General features: G+C 39.1%; 1 protein-coding gene across 3 annotated transcripts in view; it reads right to left on the bottom strand.

Moving 5' to 3' along the window:
- The window catches only part of RAB28 (RAB28, member RAS oncogene family), a 56,862-nt gene that overhangs the window by 10,324 nt on the left and 26,795 nt on the right, over positions 1 to 19,743 (bottom strand). For all 3 annotated transcript variants that reach the window (XM_068149466.1, XM_068149465.1, XM_068149464.1), the window contains exon 5: positions 787 to 890. In XM_068149466.1, the coding sequence (XP_068005567.1) occupies positions 787 to 890 (104 nt within the window). The remainder of the gene's footprint in view (positions 1 to 786; positions 891 to 19,743) is intronic.

Raw genomic sequence — 19,743 nt, 5'->3', positions numbered from 1 at the left:
CAAACGGTGAAAGTTTCTATCTTGATGGGCAATAGATGGAACTCCATCTGGAACAATGGAATACTTTTAACTACAGCAGAGATCCAGCTGGTCTCTTTTCTCATGCTGATGCATAAACTAGACTATTTCCATACTAAAATCATAGAATCATAAAACTATTTTGGTTGGAATAAAATCAAGACCAACCATCATGCCAACAGCACCATGGCCATTAAACCCTGTTCTGAAGTATCATGTCTACACATTTTTTTAACACCTCCAGAGAGGGGGACTCCACAACTTCCCAGGGCAGCCTGTCCCAATGCCTGAATGCTGTCAATTAAGAATTTTTCCCTAATATCCAGTCTAAACCTTCCCTGGCACAACTTGAGGCCATTACTCTCCCTCTATCATCTGATCCTAGGGAGAAGAGACCAACCCCACCTCACTACAACCTCCTTTCAGGGAGTTGCAGAGGGCAATAATGTCTCACCTTCGCCTCCTCTCCAGACTAAAGGATCTAAGTTCCCTCAGCTGTTCCTCATAAGACTTCTTCTCCAGACATGTCTGATGAAACAAGTACCTGAAATCTACCCCTCAGACTGCAAATCAGAGAAGCACTCTAATTAATAAAAAAGCCACACACTCATACAAAGATCTGTTTTTCACATAGCCAGGCAGGCAAAAAGGATCTACAGCAGCCCAAGTCCTCAATGGTTTGAGACACGAAGTATAAAATCATTGGTGCATTAAAAAAACTAAAGAAACAGAAAAGACCTGTACAAGACTTTTATTTGTCTTACTTACAGAATCTCCTGTCTTGGCTGAGACGAAATGGCTACTGAGATTGTTTTCCTGACAGAATCGCTGGTGCTTGTCGACTTTCACGGTGCGCATATGCTCCAAGTCAACTAAAAATAAGTTGAAGACAGGAAAAGTTACTGCAGTGGAGTCCTTTTAGTTACCTGTCTTAGAAATTATTCAGAGGAAACACGTCAGATGTGACCTCTTCCTTTAAAGGTGTACGCAAATGCAAGTTTCTTTCTTTTCATAATCACTTGCCAAAATCAAAGTAACTCATTGCATCAGACTCATTTTGTTGGCAAAACTAAAAGGGAATTGAAACTAAAAATACAATTAAACTTGTGTCATCGAATGCAACAAGTTCTTACCTGCAATAAAGGTCAAATTTCTGGATACACACAACCAACCTGCAGCAATTTTACTGCTCACTACATTCACTCATTCAGTATCATTCAGTATTCCTAAGGTTGGAAGAGACCTCTCTCTTTCTGCAGAAGAGAAGGCTCCGAGGTGACCTAATTGTGGCCTTCCAGTATCTGAAGGGGGCCTACAGGAAGGCTGGGGAAGGACTTCTCAGGATATCAGAGAGTGATAGGACTAGGGGGAATGGAATGAAGCTGGAGGTGGGGAGATTCCGGCTGGATGTGAGGAGGAGGTTCTTCACCATGAGAGTAGAATGGGTTGTCCAGGGAGGTGGTTGGGGCATCATCCCTGGAGGTGTTTAAGACCAGGCTGGACGAGGCTCTGGCCAGCCTGATCTAGTGTGGAGTGTCCCTGCCCATGGCAGCGGGGTTGGAACTAGATGATCCTTGTGGTCCCTTCCAACCCTGAATGATACTATGACCTCAAAGATCATCAAGTCCAACCTGTCACCACAGCCCTCTACATACAAACCCAGAAACATCTGCACATTCTGCTTGCAAGCACGATACATATTGGAGATGCCAGAGTAATCTTAAAGACTTTTTATTTACAAAATGGAGTTTCCCCAAGCACATCTGAAGCTACACATTTTTTTCCTAAGCACAAAATGTAAATGAGTTACACAGAACTTTACTGCAGAACATGGGAGAGCAAAAACATTCAGTATCATAAAAAAAGGAACTGAGGGGAAACACTGATGCTTAGTTACTTATACACGAAGCTTTTAATTCCCATAAAGGCATGGTTTAGAAATTAAGCCCAGTAAAATGCATACTTCAAGAGTCACAGGCATTTTCATTTTTATCCCTTTACAATCATTGGAAGCAGAGCAAAGCTGGCAAACGCTATTTTATGTCGAAAAGCGCCGGTTGCTTCCAAAACAACATGGCACTCAAGTCTCGCACAGGTTTTATTGTGCGCATTCCAGTTTCTCCCAATCTGATCCTAAGGTAACTGGAAACTATATTGAACAGTTTCTCTTTTTATGGCATTACAGTTCCTATAAGGGTGTTGACTCAATGCCGCCAAATTATAAGGCAAATATATTCCGAAGGATTTAAGGACAACCAGGCTCTTTGAGTCAATACAGGAAAAAAAAACTTTAAACTGATTTCCTGAGGAAGGGACCCAACTGACTTGTAAAAACTTGTAAATTTGCAAATCTAGTAAGCCTGCATAATAGTGTCATTTGATTATCAGCTGAAAAAAAAAATGCTCTCCTGCTACATAAAAGGCTTTATTTCAAAATGATATTGGAGGTCTTTAATTTGTAGGCTCTGGAGATTTTCTCTTGGAGATTTTTTAGTCTAACAGGAGATTCCTACACCCCATTTATACTGCTTACCTTGGTTACCGTGGACTTTTTGCCACATATTACTGTTCCTTGCACATCAGTAAGACCTTGTTTATAAGAACAGGCCTAAAATCATTCAGTTACCACAGGCATTAATTTGTGAAGGACCAAAATACTCAGCTATTAACACTGATGTTTGTAGTGCAGGTTTGCATAACACTAAACGTAGGGTAGCTCCACACACACACAAAAGAAGAACAAATACATTTACTAAGATAAACCCCAAACTCAGTTAAGAATCTTGGTAAAAACTCATGCACCCCACACAGCAGCTATTTTAATTGTCTCTAAAAAATACCCACCAGAAGAGAGTCTCTGCTGAGAACACTTTTAAAACTAATATTATAGATCATTATTTTTGCTTTTCACATATTAGCTTTAAGTGCAGCTTGGAAAACACAATGGTGAGATTACTCTTTGGGGGGAAATAAACATGAGGAGCTCTTAAAGGTACCTTTATTAGAATTAGAATAACCTTTATTAGAATAAACCAAACCAGGTTGGAAGAGACCTTCAAGATCATCGTGTCCAACCCATCAACCAATCCAACCCACCCAAACAGCTAACCCATGGCACCAAGCACCCCATCAAGTCTCCTCCTGAACACCTTCAATGACAGCGACTCCACCACCTCCCTGGGCAGCCCATTCCAATGGGCAATCACTCTTTCTGTATAGAACTTCTTCCTAACATCCAACCTGAACCTCCCCTGGCGCAGCCTGAGACTGTGTCCTCTTGTTCTGGTACTGGGTGCCTGGGAGAAGAGACCATCATCAGCCTGTCTACAACCTCCCTTCAGGTAGTTGTAGAGAGTGATAAGGTCACCCCTGAGTCTCCTCTTCTCCAGGCTGAGCAACCCCAGCTCCCTCAGTCTTTCCTCACAGGGCTGTGTTCCAAACCCCTCACCAACTTTGTTGCTCTTCTCTGGACTCGTTCCAGCAAGTCAACCTCCTTCCTAAACTGAGGGGCCCAGAACTGGACACAGTACTCGAGGTGTGGCCTAACCAGTGCAGTGTACAGGGGCAGAATGACCTCCCTGCTCCTGCTGGCCACACTGTTCCTGATGCAGGCCAGGATGTCATTGGCCCTCTTGGCTGCCTGGGCACACTGCAGGCTCATGTTCAGCCTACCATCGACCAGTACCCCCAGGTCCCTCTCTGCCTGGCTGCTCTCCAGCCACTCTGACCCCAGCCTGTAGCACTGCATGGGGTTCCCCCACCTCCAAATTTAATTCAATGTATTTCTTCAACTATAGCCAAACTCCAGAAGCCTGCACATTGCTACAATAAAAATTAATAAACATTTACACTGTATCCCTCTCAAATACCACAACATGCTTATCTAAGCCCATAAAATCAAGTTCACAAGTTATGATTTCTCTCAGACTCTCCTCACCACAAAGGAAAGCACAGGGAGTGGAAGCACACAACAGCACACTAAAATTTTATTGGCATGTTCAGGAAGAAAATGGCTCTGCCATACTGGAAATCATACTTTCAAATGCTTCCTATTTTCTATGTGAAGAAGCATCAAGAATGATATATGGCCAGCAAGTATATATTTCACTACTGCAGAGAAATTAAAAGTACACAAGATCTTAATGGGCTAAAAGACTAGGAGTGGAAATCAAGGTGAAATTGTAATTCTGAGTTTTCTGTAATTCTCAGTCCCTCTCCCTACTTACAAGCATTTCACCTTGGGCCTTCTGAATTCTGGGCAGTCAGCTGTGAACTGTACAGTTACTGTTACACCAGATAACTGCCATGTAACTGTCCATGTGCATGCTCCCAGCCCACAGTAAATGCGAGGCAATTCATGTTACATTAGCTCTCAGTGAAAGAGGGCACAGTTTGAGTACAAGAAAAGGGTTTCAAGCATTAATAAATATTTAACTGCAGAAAGTTGCAGTTTGCAGTCAATGAAAGATGACTACACTAACTCAAATTACTTTGCACTGCCACAGGCTAAGGACACAATCACAGACAGTTACTGAAGATCAGAAAATATACAGTGAATAGTTTGAATACCCTCCAGTCCTTTTCCTTGAACATCTGATGCTGGTCAGCTCGACAGGCAGAATTCTTAGGACACCAGGAGATAAGTCTTGTCCAGTTTTTACTTAGACATCACAGCAGAAGGACTTTTAAGGAGGGATTTGGAGCAGAAAAAAATTATTTTCTACTAAAGATGTTTATAAGGAATGCAGAAACTTTATAGAAAGAAAACTAACAGCTGGCCAGTGTGGGTTCATATGATGAGCCAATTAACAGCAGGGATATCTTGGGATGAAGGATGATACTAGAAGGCACTTAAGCCATGAAAAGTTAAAAGGCCCAGACAAATAAGTTTTGGCTCAAAAGAGAATCAGATACATAAATACAGCTTGATTTTTCAAACCAGGAAAGTGATCTTGGAGAATACACTAAATGATTAGATAACATTGCATGGGCCAAGAAAAAGGAATTACTGAAATTAAGATGCAAAATAAGGATGTTTTGACTGTGGTAATGGTTATGATAGGCCACATCTAACAAAGGTCTCAAAGAATCTGCAAGATTTGGACACACATCAAACACAAACATTTAGAGAAGGGCCCAAGGTGAAGTTTGTGTGCCAGACGGTACAGTCATCCTCCACATCCAAAGGGAGTGAGGCAGAAGACAACCCAGGGGAAAACTCATAGCTCCCTTTTTACCAAGTAGAATATAAATTGATGTCTAGAAGTTCACAATGGGATATCTAAAGGAGACACAGCTATTTTAGCCTGAAAAAAAGTAAAAAGATATTTAACTCTCTGCAAACAGTGCATCTCTACAGCACACAAGTGTTACAGAATCACAGAATGTTAGAGGTTGGAAGGGACCTCCAGAGACCACCAAGTCCAGCTGCCCCTCCAAAACCAAAATCACCTCGGGTGCTTTGTGTTGAGAGCTTGGATACAAGCTATCTGCATTACTAAATTATCTTTTCTGATCACGAGAAGCTAAAGCAACCCCAAGCTGTGCAAATATTACAGAATGCAGTAAGTATTTGATTTATCATTTCTAAAATTCTAAAGGTCTTTAAAACAGGTCCAGCAGGCAGGAAGGGCAGCAGTTGAAGTGTAAGTTAGCAAAGCAATAGTTAAAATGCCACAATACATTGCCAATTCCTTGACTACAGAGAAACCACTTGGTATACCTGCATTATATTGCATACTTAAACCAAAGGAAACCAAAATCAGGGGAAACAGAGGGACAGCACAAACAATGGGGGAGTGAGAGATGGGTCATCGCATTGTTTCCCTGACTGGCCTCATGAGGAAAGAAAAAGGGTTAAGATTAGCAACTCCCAGAGTAATTTTTAAGTCCCTTTCTAAAAAACAGCATCCACAACATAGGCTGCTGCAGTTTGTTCCTTTTTACACCTGAAACATTTAAAGAGCTCATGCAACAACTACAAAAAAAACCCCAAAAGACAGAAAACACCATGGTTATAGAATTATCTCCATTCCCTTAATATTCCTGTTCTGCAACTGTTTCTAACTAGTCAAGAACCCAATTTTTTGTTTCTCTGGAATAAAACCAAACAGTCACCTTTAATCTTGTCTAGCATGAAGAGTGATTTCAATTAAGGTATCAAGACAAATTGCTGCTCCCTAATTACTAGACCTATATATGTTTGTATGTACAGGTATCCCATAAAGATACTGACACAATAAAAACAGATTAAGAACTTCAGGAATTCAGACATGACTTCCACCAAGCCAGGCAGATGCAAATGAAACTCTCCCTTTGAAGATGAAACCAGCATAGATCAGTGCCTGATGTAGCAGAAGTAAGGCTTACTAAAGGCTTACTTGCTTCTCATGAACAATGGTTTGGCTCAGTTTGGTTTGCAGGTGAAACTAAACAGAGACCTAGGGAGGTGAAAAAAATAGGACAGAAATATGAACTCCCACAGAAATCCCAAGGATCCTCCCTTTAAGGCATTCCTGAATATGTGAGAAGAAAAACAGGTTGAGAACAACTATGTGGATTTGAGGTAAGGAAAAGGATGCAAACATCATGGTCACTTCTTTGGAGAGCAAGTGACACTTCAAAGACAAGAAGAAGAAAATAGTCATTTTAATATAGGACCAGAGAAATGTGATAGGGTCACATCTTCAGGTGATTTATACTCCTAAAAAAATGAAATTTTATCATCCTCTGAATTGCTGCTATACATCACTTATTTGCAGTGAAAAGCTGATAGTGCTAACTCAAGATGGAAAACTGTTTTAAGTGAGTGCAAGACTATATAATAAGTGACAGAAAAGAAGTCTGAGTAAAGACTGGAGACAGCATAAATATCCAAAATCCAATCTCTGTATAACTTGACTTGAGAAATTAAGAGCAAGTCACTGAATTTTTTGTTTATGGGGTAGTAGCAAGGGAACAGAAAAACACTAGGAAGTGTTAGGCAGAACACAAATGGGCACTTTACAATCTACCCCCACACAAACATTCAACAGCAATTCAGTCTTGATTGAATAATTCTGCTATTTTTGACTTGAGACTCTGATACCACTCATGATAAATAAATCCATGCCACATTTGTTTTTCTTACAGTATTTAGATATACGTGCCACTCCATAAGACAAAAAGAAACACCAAAAACATCTGCAACAAGCCATCTAACACCACTCTGCAGTAACAAATGATCACTTCCATTCCATTACAACATAGATGTGTGGAAAAAAAATAGTCAAGCAGCTTAAAATTTACTTTAGCTCACCTGCTTCACTGAAATGAACTAGAACAAATACAATTAGCTCACAAAACACTGCTTCAAGGAGTAAAGTGTGATAGTAAATCCAGCAGCTGTATTGTCTTAACATTAAGGCAATAGTAAGATGTGTAACATTTTAGCAGAGTGATACAACAGTACAAACACAAAGCCAGTAAGTATTTTAAACTATGCATCAATAGTTAGAAGAATGATGAATGTTCTGGTGTTACAATCTTTCAATGTGCCAAAAATGTAATAACAGTGTATTTTGATTTAAATACTGTCACACCAGGCAATAACTGCACAGACTCTCAAAAGACAACAGAACATCATTTGTGCAGAATGTAAAGGCCGCAACTCACACTCTGCCTCTTTCATAATATCACTGGAGAAAAACTGTATAATACTACTTTTGCTTTTTTAGTCAGAAAACATTCATTTTCCATGAATCTTCCTTTCAGGTAATTCTGGAAGAAATACAAACATTTAACTTGTACAAGTACTTCCAAGCAGCTGAAAAAATTGTGATAGTGCTTGTTCAGAAGAGCACAGACAGCTGAGTGACACGCGACACGCACGTTAAGCAACTCTGCTGAATGGTTTGTTGGCATTTCTCTTGGATCTTGAGATTACACTGGCAAACTATAAGGTACTATAGAGTGATTTTAGAATAGAATAAACCAGGTTGGAAGAGACCTTCAAGATCGTGTCCAACCTATCAACCAATCCAACCCACCCAAACAGCTAACCCATGGCACCAAGCATCCCATCAAGTCTCCTCCTGAACACCTCCAGTGACGGTGACTCCACCACCTCCCTGGGCAGCCCATTCCAATGGGCAATCACTCTCACTGTATAGAACTTCTTCCTAACATCCAGCCTAAACCTCCCCTGGCACAACCTGAGACTGTGTCCTCTTCTTCTGGTGCTGGCTGTCTGGGAGAAGAGACCAACAACCGCCTGTCTACCACCTCCCTTCAGGTAGTTGTACCAGTGGTAACCAGCACAACCACTTTCTTTTCACAGTATCACAGTATAACTAAGCTTGGAAGAGACCTCGAGGATCATCGAGTCCAACCTATCACCACAGACCTCGTGACTAGACCACAGAGTTTAGAAACACAAAAGAGACAGTTCGCAGCATTTCAGCAAAGGGAAGCCTCTCCACCCAAATCTGACCACCTTCCACTTTAACAGCTTACAGCCACAGTTAACTGTGAGGGAGTTTGTTACAAAGGGGCAGTTCCCCTGTTTAAGCTGAATTGATAATTGCAGTATTTTCCATTAAAGCCTGTATTAACACATAAATGAATTTACAACTATCTAGTCCCTGTAGTTAACATGCATATTATAACCACTTCATGTTTTAATCTAACTAAGGGTAGTTTTAAAGCTATGAGTAAACAGCTGCATTAATCTATGGTACCACATAAAAATATATTCTTTTATAGTATGCTGTGAAGAAAAAAATAATGAAATATAAATCTCTCTGCAAAGTATTTGCAGCTGTTCACACAAGGTATACAATTACATAATGTTTAAATAATGAGCTATCATGATTAGCCCACACAGACATGACAAGTAAAATGCTTTAATAATTTATTAATTTGATTTACATGTGCTTAAAATTATGTATGTATTTTTCTCTTCTGAAAATACTCCAGGGTCATAAAAAAAAGGGGGGGGCTGTATATGACAATCTCTTTTTCATCCTATTTTTCTGGTATAATTTCAGACTCGTTTCTTAAGAACAAACCTAGCACCTGAAAACCTCTCAGAGTGAAGACAGCAATATGTTAGTACTATCCCCACACACTGTTCAACAAGTGCAGGCGGTTTCACTTCGGAATGTGAAAGTTCTGCTTCTCCCATGCATAAGCAAAAGTGCATGAAAAAGGGAATAAAAGAGTGATTTCTCTGATATGGGGCCAAATATCCACCATTCTACAGTACAAATCAGAAATCATGGTGAACATTAGGAGCAGCACTTTGGGCAACAGGATTTACTGTCCAGTTTATCACATCTCTGCCCCACAGAGATCAGAGATATACTGATTCCACCTCTCTGGCCAGAAGGAATCCCTCGCAGACCCCTTCTGCCATAATATAGTTGTAATGCTGATTTTGCCATGACTCTAAAGAAAAGGTGGGGGGGGGGGGGGAAGGCAACAAAATCCCCTGTCTTTTTATTACTCAGTTTACCAGTAACCTACTGCTTCCCCACAAAAGATGGAGCTTTCATTATGTCTTAGTTTTTGAGAGTATTTAAACTGATTACTTCAAACCACATTCATTTTCTAATTAGACACAAAGGGTTTTTCCTGTGTAAATAAAAAAATCATCTGATTAACAAGTATCTGATGCTATTAATTACTTTCTGATAGAAGAGTAACCATAGTTATGCAGGGGGGTGGAAAAAGTCTTAATCTGAAAACAAATTGTATTGATTCTGCAGTACTACCAGATTTGGTGTATTACTAGCTTTTTAAAACTCAGTTTTGATTTGGTACTTCTAACTTGCTATAACACACACTTCTCAAACATTCAAGCCTCAATGTTGGGAGTGCAAAATTCAGGGTTTTTTCTAGTTAAACTATTATTAATGCATTCAATCTTTTTCTCACACTAAAATTGTCAAGCTGCCAAGAAAAGAAAACTCTTTCATGGAAACCCTGCAAACTGTGCCACTAGTCTGATTTAAGGAAGCTCAAAATGAAGTATAAATATAGTTTCAGAACAGATTTTCTCAGTAATTTTTTTAGGTTATCAAGAAAACATCTAGAGTGTTGATCTGGTTATACTCATGTCAGACAAACTACATGTCACATTAACTACCTCCAGGAAGTTATTCTAAACACAAAATAAACTGTTTATGCCCCTTCGCAGATAGATAGCATGACAGATTGTTATTAGTTGAAGACAGATGAAATACATTAATTTGATTGCAAGCATGTGTTTACTTTCTCACTGTCATGTACACTCTACTGCTGATGCTTCCCTATGAGGACATAATAACAAATCAAATGCTGTATTAGAAGATTTGCAAAAGCAGGGTAACTATAGCTGGTGCTGCACTTTAAAAACTACACTTAGCATTTCCAGCTACAACAGAAAATTACTGATTCCAGGGAGGGAAAAAAAATGGTAACTTAAACTCTTGTCCTTAACACAAAACACTGCAACACTTGCCCCTTTTTAAGAAACAGAATTATCAACAAATGTGCTTCTCAATTATTGAAGAAAAATATAACTTTCTAAATGCCAAATGTATGATCTGAGCTGCTTTTAAACCAGACAATAAATTCCTAAGGATATATGACAAGAAAACCTTACGTCTCATATGGGAAAGAAAAGGTGAGCAATTCCTTGGTCTCTGGTTGCCTGTGAACTAAGGTTATCTTGGGTTTATACATCTCTTTGGACCTTCATTTAGTAGTACAAAGTCTAAGTGGAATTCTCTTGCCTCTCAGAGAATGGCAGAAGAGGACAGAATCTCTGATGAGCTGCTTAGAATAAAGGTGCTTCACAACACAAAACCAGGCTGACGATACAAATAGTTTGTTCTAACACAGGAAGCAATAAGAATGTGTTCAGCATGACAAGTTCTCTTTGATTTGTATTTAGAGAAGCAGCTGCAGTCTTTGTATTGAGTTTCCTACACACAAACAGCCCATATTAAATGGGGCTTTCCAATACTTTTAAACACTGATTATAATTATGTTACATCATTTAAAAAAGATAGTGGTTCTTGTGCATCTTTAGAAGACAAAAGGTTAATGGTGGTCAATGTTTCCAAGATTTTAAGTAGGTTTCAACAAAATACAAAAAGAGCAGGCAGAAGCAAACATCTCCATCTGAGCACACCAAGTGCAGTTACCAATAGAGGACACAGTGTCACAGGACTCTCACCTACTAACAAGCAGATACAAAGAGCAGGCGTCTCTTCATACCAGAGAACAATTTCTTATGAAGACAAAAAGGAATACACCCAAGTTTCTTTTCAAAACTAAGCTGACAGCTTGAAAAGACAAAGATTTTTTTCTAAAAGAGTATTTTTCACAGACAGAAGCTTCCCATATTCTTTTTGTAAGAAATTCTTGGCATCACATTCTTGCAACTACTTATCATTGGACTGAACAGACCAAGATTACACTCACAGTTAGAATCTGATCCCTTCTATTAGGTATCTATACACCTTATCCCTGCCCCTAATGCAGACCTTTGTGGAAACAAGCACTCTAAAAAGATGTATTATTAAACAAATACACAGTTGGATCACCTTGTTGTACTACCTGGGAATGAAAATAAGTGCAACAACTCTGCCTTTTGGGATTTTGCTTTTTAACAGGGTATCCATGAGGACATCAAGCAAAACAGGAGGAGGAAAGACACATGTTGACTGTCATCTCCCCACCCTGCAACTGAAGCAAGTATATTGAAGAAGTGGCTAAACAGCAGGCTGTGGCATAGCAAAGTGATGGCCAAGTTGACTTGAAATGGGTTCATCTGGGTACTAGTCCAGACGTGGTACCACAGGTCTCTGTGCAGGTGATTTTATCACGGATGTCTATTTACTGTCTGTAATATACAGACCTCAGTAAACACAGCCTTAGGGTAAGCTTAAATGTAGTGGGGTTGTGAATGAAAGAACACGAAACTCTTTTGTATGTGCTGCTATGAAGAATGAACAGCTCAGTCCAGCAAATTAATGCCAGTCTCTCGCAAAAGCATAATCTTACAGGACTTCAATGTTCTCTAATTTTACACCTTTGGTTAATTACTTTTTTGCTTTCCTCAGAGAAATGTGTTCTAAGCTCACAAGCTCCTCCTGGAAAGGAGAGTTTGTTCATTACTGGTTTTTATCCAGCCAGTCACATCCTTACACGGCCCTTATGACCAGTTTATAAGCAGTCTGCAACATCTAACAGATCACCTACTGACTAACTCTCTTCCCAGTAACCTAGGCAAATTCTATTCTTATTTTTACATATGGGACAATGAGACATAAATGAAAAGATCAATTCAACATCATGCCTAAGATCTCATGAAGTTTCACTGAACCATGAGTGTGTTGCTTTGTGCACTAAACCATCTTTCCTTTATTAGAATAAAACCTTTATTAGAATAGATTAGAATAAACCTTTATTAGAATAAACCAAACCAGGTTGGAAGAGACCTTCAAGATCATCGTGTCCAACCCATCAACCAATCCAACCCACCCAAATCTTCTTTAACACTTGTATTGAGGCTTCTTAATCTTTGTGTCAATGAGAAATTTGATGATGATTAGTCTAACTTCCTTACTAAGTTAAAGCTGTTAGTTTGAACTCAAATATCATTTTAAATAGCTGCTTCTTGGAAACAAGGAGAAACAAGAAATGGCTGAGCCAAGAGAACGCCCCCCCCCCCCAGATGGATTTTTCTTGCTGTATTAATTTGGTTACAAAAATTCTGGTCACAGTGACCAGCACAGCACACAAACACAGGTGAAAGTGTTTATTGAATGACATTGAGAAAGCAGAACAAAACAAACCTGTACTCAACACAAACCATAATCCAGGATGCTGGAATTCCAGTTCTCACAGGTACACACTGAAATGAAATGTGTAATGAAACAGTAACAGCATTAGGGTGAACATCTTGGAGAAACAGCAGTTCTGTTAAGTACCATCATTTAAATAAAACAGATTAAAATCTGTCACAATTATTTTGTCTCTCAAACTTTAGCTGCAGCATTTCTTCTCACATTCTTGAAAGTTTCTACAAGTAATAAGTGCAGTATTTCCCTTTTAGGATCCAGCATCCTTCACAAGCACAGTAATTAAACATAGACATAGAAAAAAAATAGGTTTTACATGATAGGTCACTTTCTAATTGCCAGTATTTTAGCAACATCACCAAGGAAAAAAGTTAACTAATTTACAATCCAATTTTTTTCTCACCATAACAACTCTAACCTTTACAGGGCAGAAGCACAAAATTACTTGATTCATCATCTTCTGAAAAAATATTTTAACAGTACAAGGATTGCAATATGTATTTTAAATAGTCATATAAACTCCTCTGGATAAATTGATTTCTACAAGCCTAACTCAAAAAGAAGCCCCATTTCTCATTAGATTACTGGTTTTGACAGTACTTTCTAAACCTCCCTATCAGCACTCTGCAACAAGGCTTGCTGACAGAAAAACAATAGCAGACCCCTCTGATTCAACATGGTTTAGCTGATCTACTAGTGACAAATTGCTGGACTTCAATAGCTTGTTCCCACAAATTAATTTCCCTTCTTATACTACTGAATCTACATTTTAGGACAGAAGTTCAAAGTAGTGTAAAAACAAATCCTTAATTTCTAATTCAATTACAGGTATTATCTGCTTTGGTTTATTTTCACAATTCCATAAACTCAAAAGAGTGTAAAAAGGATACTACAGTATTGTGATTACTGAAATTCAAAGTTAAGGGTTGTTTTTTTTCACCTTCTTTAATATCTTAGTGAAGATTAAAGCTGTAATGTACTAAACATTCAGAAGATGGTGCTAGTCCAATATATCTGCAAGCCATGGAGAGATCAGCTTTTCTTCACATCTTTCAAATATTTTCCTCTAACTTTGATGGATTTACTGCATCACCACTGAAGGTATCAGTCCCTGGGCACGGCACAGACATTTCAGTTAAATACTAAGAACACCACTAAATGATTTATCACTTTTAAATGTACAAAGATTCAGTGGATTGACAGCCCTAAAATAGAAAGCTCACTGTAATTTCATAAACTCACGATTTTGAGGTTTGAATGAAAACTCACCCATTTCTAAGCTCCTACCTTTAGTCACTCACATCTGACTCCTTTTCCCATCAAAATAAGTTTCCAGCCACAGTTTCAAACCTACCAGTGCCAGCAGAAAAGCTCAGAAAAATCTCACCAACCTGTCCCACTCCTCCCTGTTCATTCCCACCCTCACGCCACAGCACATTATTCTCTCCTCACCTACTTAGGAGACCATGCAACTTATATGAGATTATGAAGCTCAGTGAGCTGATCCCTGTCAAAAATAGCCATTTCTTTTTGCAGTGTTCTGTTTAACCCAGATCAAGTCACAGATCTGATTTCCCATGGGGCAGCAGTGCCAAACTTCACTGCAAAAATCAACCGATCACGGACCTGCAGCCTCCATGAGGCTTAGAAGGACTGAATTTCTTGTCAGCATTCAAAACAGCAGGCAACTTAAAGTCAGTCTCACTATTGCATAGGAAAAGCTAAATCTTATTAAGGGATATCTGCAGTCTGTAATTATAGACAGAATGAAAAAAACCCAAACTATCTCCCACCAAACACCACCAACATTTGTGGTTCTGCCAGTAATTCAAATATTCTACAGACCTCTGCAAGTCAGGTACAGCTACACAAGTAATTCCTTTCAAAATCAGAAAATCTGGAGACATAACATCAAACAAAGCTTTATTCTTACACAGCAGTTCCTAAAACAATGATTAGGAACATATCTCAGTACAGTATTTTGTCAAGCCATGGAAATGAACTTCTAACACCCAAACTTCTTCCTATAATAAGCATTTACTTAATAAATAATTTCTGACAGGACCCACTCCAGCATTCCTGATGGCTGCTGCTGTATGCATATATACAAACCATATCGACTTCCACAGGTATACCTCTACTGAATTCATGCCAAACAGCCATGTTAAAACAGTGGCTATCCTCTCACATATGATGCCTTTACCCCATACTCTGAATTACTTACTCCTAACAGAGCCAACCCAGGTCAGAACCAGGGCCCTTCCACGCCTGATTCCACTGTTGCCTCCAGCAGATGTAACAGAGACACTTAGTGCTTCTCCCACATGCCCCTCTGGGAGCTCTCCCACGACAAAAATTATAAATTAACATGAAATCATTCACTGGGATATAAAAACAAGCCTTAAACATTCAAAGATCAGGCCAAGTTAGTATTATTGTTATTACAATAAACCTCCAGCATTAAGCAATTTTAAACATCAGTTCTTCTTCCAAACTTTTTTCAGAGTGGAGGCAAGATTGGCACGTATCTAAGTGAAATTACTCAGTTACTAGGCAATTTATTACTGCTTAACTGTTCCATGTGTACCAAATCCTGTTTGACAGCAGCCCAGTTCTTCTTCCATTTGGAAGCTTTTGTAACTAATTATTACCAAGCCAAACCGCTTTCAACTGGCAGTTAAAAAATTAATAGTACAACTCAACTTTATATTCAATTACTTTGTGTAAGAAAGGAAAAAAAAAGACTGCTTGGTAAAGAAATACAACATACTCTAACTATAAAAGGAGAAATGAAAACCCAACATCTTCAGATCACTGCATGTAAAGTTATCAGTTACTTCTTAAATAGAGCCACAGCATTTTGAAGACTACAAAGAGCTGAATTCAAACTATTTCTGTTAGAACAATAAGATGATTTCAAAGCAGACAGCAGAAGTGTGACAGTGAAAACTTCTTTCACATTTGCCAACTCACATATTTCATTGTCACCTGGGCAAAAAAAATATCCACACAACTGAATTTTAATCAATACATGTGTCATTGGCTCATCTCCATTGGTTCTTGTCTCCAAGTAGAATGAGCATGTAGCTTGTTTCTTCCTGACATGAATTTCTATCATGATGTGAACATTTCTGTCCAAAGCTTCATTAGTGAATAAAAGGCTCTAATTGATTCAGATGCTGAGGAAAAGCTCCAAAAGCTCTTCTACAATATTTACAGCCACTATTTTCACAATCAACTTGAAAATATCAAACAGTGAGCACATCAAGACAGAATATATTAATATTGCACCTTTACAATATCAACAAGTCTTAGCTGAGCAAGAGGAACCAACTCATCAGGCTAGCTGCAAAGGACTCAAAGTCATTAACAACTTTGCCCAAGACCTAAAAAGCTATATAATGCAAAAAGGACCCAAATACTTTGTGTACACAAAGCTGGGTCCTTACTCTTCACAGATAGCTGTGAAGAGCAATCCAGTTCTCTCTTCTTGTCTCTCACAGAAATACCAAAGAAAAACAAATTTAAAACCCAATCTCACACCAAAAATCAGGAACATAGATGGTTCAATGGAAGGGGCTGGCCTGGACATAGAAGTGTATTAGTTTTTTTTAGCAGCTTGAGCTACCATAACTGCAAATCAAATGGATGATCCTGGCCTTCCTTGTGCTGCTAGCCAAGCACTTCCAAACCTTACTTCATGCAGAATAAAAGCAATAATCCATGAGTTCATCCCAGCAAGAACTCATCCCATTGCTCAGTTTAGGCTGGGTCAGTGAACTGAACCAACTCCGTGTAGTGCTACCACGACTACAGTTGACAAAAGCAAAACTGGGTAAAATCAATCACGAAGACACCGCCTCACACTGGGCTGAGTGTTGTGGGGAACACAACACTGAGAACACATTTGGACACATCTATACACCCTTAGAAAATTTTGACAGCATTCACTTCAGTTTGAAAACATTAAGCAAGGAAGTTTAAGGTTCAGCTGGGACTTCTTTTTGTGAACATTTTAACACTTTTTAATAAAACTTCACAACCAAAGACAATTTTAAGAGTTTCATTTTTTAATGAAGTCAGAGCAATCAGCTACATCTGACTTATAGCAGAGTTTAGGTGCTGAAAGTGCATTTTACCAGACCATTTGGTCAGCCATGACCTCAGTTAAACAGACCCACCCTACTTTTTAGTTAGGAGTCCTCGAGGATAAGTGGCACTTCCTTTGCTAGGTTTGAAAAGGAAAGGGAGAACAAGTCAAGAACTTAACAAGTCCCTTGCAAATAACCCCAAGATATCATCTACTAAAATTTTAGCACACCCCCGCTGATGACCTAGTTTTTTTGTGACTCAGTACAGTCCTCCTCTTTTAATATACATTCAGAAGGCATGGAATTCTCACAGGCATCATTTCCATGGGTGAAGTTTTCAGAATGAGGATAGCAGAGACTGTAGTTAATGGTTAAACATTTGTCTAGGACATCATTGAGCACTCTTTGGAAAACTGGGTCACCATCATGCTTCCATTTAAAACATATTTAAGAAAATGTATTAAACTATGTTAGATTTTAACTATTCAGCAGAACAGACTTTCTTAACGTAGTCTAGGTAAGACGTGCAGCTTTCACAAGTTGGCAGGACTGACACAGCTGAATTTGTTAAGAGCAGATACTATAAAGACTTTAAAGGCCTAAAATTAATAACTGAGGGACTACTCAGATACTCAGTGCCTCTCTCTCCATTCCACAGACTTCTACATTACTTTATCCAGAGATTTTTGTATTGAAAAATAAATGAGAGGGTGGAGCAACCATCAGAATCCATGTCACATTCTCTCACCTGCACTGTTTCAACTCATCAGCTACGAAGTAGCACACACAAATATAGTTACAAAACCTTAGGCACTCTGGGCAAATGACACGGAGGGGGTGGTTTGCTGTTCTGGGGAGGAAGTAATTTGAGGGTGGAGTAGGATTGCAACAGGAATTTGATTTGATTTTTTAGTATTTGAAGTTCCAGTATAACCTGTGACAGTAACCTGCTTCAAGGAGCAGTCAACAGCAGGCACTGAGGCAGGAAAACAAACTGTGTAACTACAATGATCAATTCTTGATTCAAAACTCGCTCTCAGGCTGTTAGCCCCTCAGCCTAACACCACATCTTCAGCCTGCTAGGAATACAGCTGAAACATTTCACAGCCACTAGCAGACCAGCCCTTCACAGCCATCTGCTGTTCCCTTCTGAACCCATGTGCACTTCTGGCTTCTAGGGTAGTGAAGGAACAGAACTTCAACTTAATTATTCACAATGTGAAAAAGTCATTTCAACTGTTTATTTTAAACTTCCTGTTTAATAGAAAGGTAAGAGATTTCCTTGGGTTTGTATTGAAAAGATGCTATAGAATTGCTCTCTAGTCTCTTCTAATGCTTTTTATACACCTGTTTGTCTTTTTTCCTACTGTTAAAGAACTCTCTCTGTTTCACCTCAAAGTTTTTAAGTTCCCTTGGTCATTACTACCCTCCCACGTGAACCATGTATGAGACCACCTAAACTTTTCCCAAGCCTTGAGGATGATTCTGTGGTTTATACCCAGAATTCTAAGCCTAGAACAGAGAGAGTCTTATGAGAGCTTTGCAGTTTGGCACCAAGGACACTCACGGTGTCAAATGAAATTACTCCCCTGTCATTTTGTTTGTCCACCTTGGTTTTTATTTTCCTTTCAGAAATGGAATTCTAACTAATTAACCAATAATGAGACATCCAAGAAATTGAAATTGATCATCAAGGTGGTTTTTGTTCTTCCTCGCTAATAATGCAAAGCCATACCAAACTTCGACAAATAAGCAGAAAATAATGACCAAATAACTTTAATATCTTATTTTGCCTCCTAACTCATCTCCACTAGCTGTCCATGCAAAGAAAACTTGGGCATATCAGAAAGACAGATGTGTCAAATGAAAGCCATATTGAACCTTCCAACCCAAAACACTGAACTGCACACTGCAGGCTACACTGCTGGAGGCAAAAGTGATACAGAAGATATAACACAAGTGTGGAAACTCCAAGGCAGCAGGTAGAAGTGTAACAAAGCAACAAACACCAAGACAGACCGTTTTAGTCTCCATACCAAAGGGTAACCTGCTGAGACAGGTCACACCTGTTCAGAATGCCACCATACCTCGGGGAAGACATCACAGCAATGGCATCTCGCTTATGGAAAGGACCAGCTAGGACAGACCCAAGAAAGCTGCCCATGCAAACTTCACAGACACATACACATGGTTATTAGGAGACAGAGCTGTACATCCCCTCATCAATAAAGCCAAATTGGTCTTGAAGGAACTTTTTGGGTTTCCTTTCTCCAAAAGCTCCTTATAGTACAGAGAGTGGATTCAACAAGAGTTTAAATCTGTCCTCTTTCTTTTAAATATTCAACATCTGATAAATTCCCTGCACATTTCTGTCCAGCTGGTTAGTCATATTTGGTAACTCTGACTCAAAAAAGAAATCCTATCATTAACTCAAAACGCTTAAGTCATAAACAGCGCTATAATGCCTACCAAACCAGCGCGAGGGAAGTACTACCCCTCCACGCTTAGCCTTGGAACTCAGGAATTTCCATGAAAAAGATCTCTCATTAGAATCAGATGAGGACAGATGTACCTACATGGTGGGTGGGCGAGGGTGGGTATCAGCCCCTCCAACCTCTCTAATGAGCAATTTCCCCAGATTCAAAGGAAAATTTCATAAAAAGTTAAAGAGAAATGGCAAGTTGCCTCCTATTACCACTAGCCTAACTGCCTGAGCTGCTGCTTCTATAAAACACACCACTTTTTCTTTTTTTTTTTTAAAGAAAATCATTGTTAAAACCATTTGGCTGAAAGTAAAGAGCTAT

The sequence above is a fragment of the Melanerpes formicivorus genome, unplaced genomic scaffold (genome assembly GCF_026170545.1).
Source record: "Melanerpes formicivorus ecotype bairdi unplaced genomic scaffold, bMelFor1.0.p_v2 SCAF_18, whole genome shotgun sequence".
Taxonomy (NCBI): domain Eukaryota; kingdom Metazoa; phylum Chordata; class Aves; order Piciformes; family Picidae; genus Melanerpes; species Melanerpes formicivorus.
The sequence above is the reverse complement of the archived record's forward strand: the minus strand, read 5'-3'. Positions and strand labels throughout refer to the sequence as shown.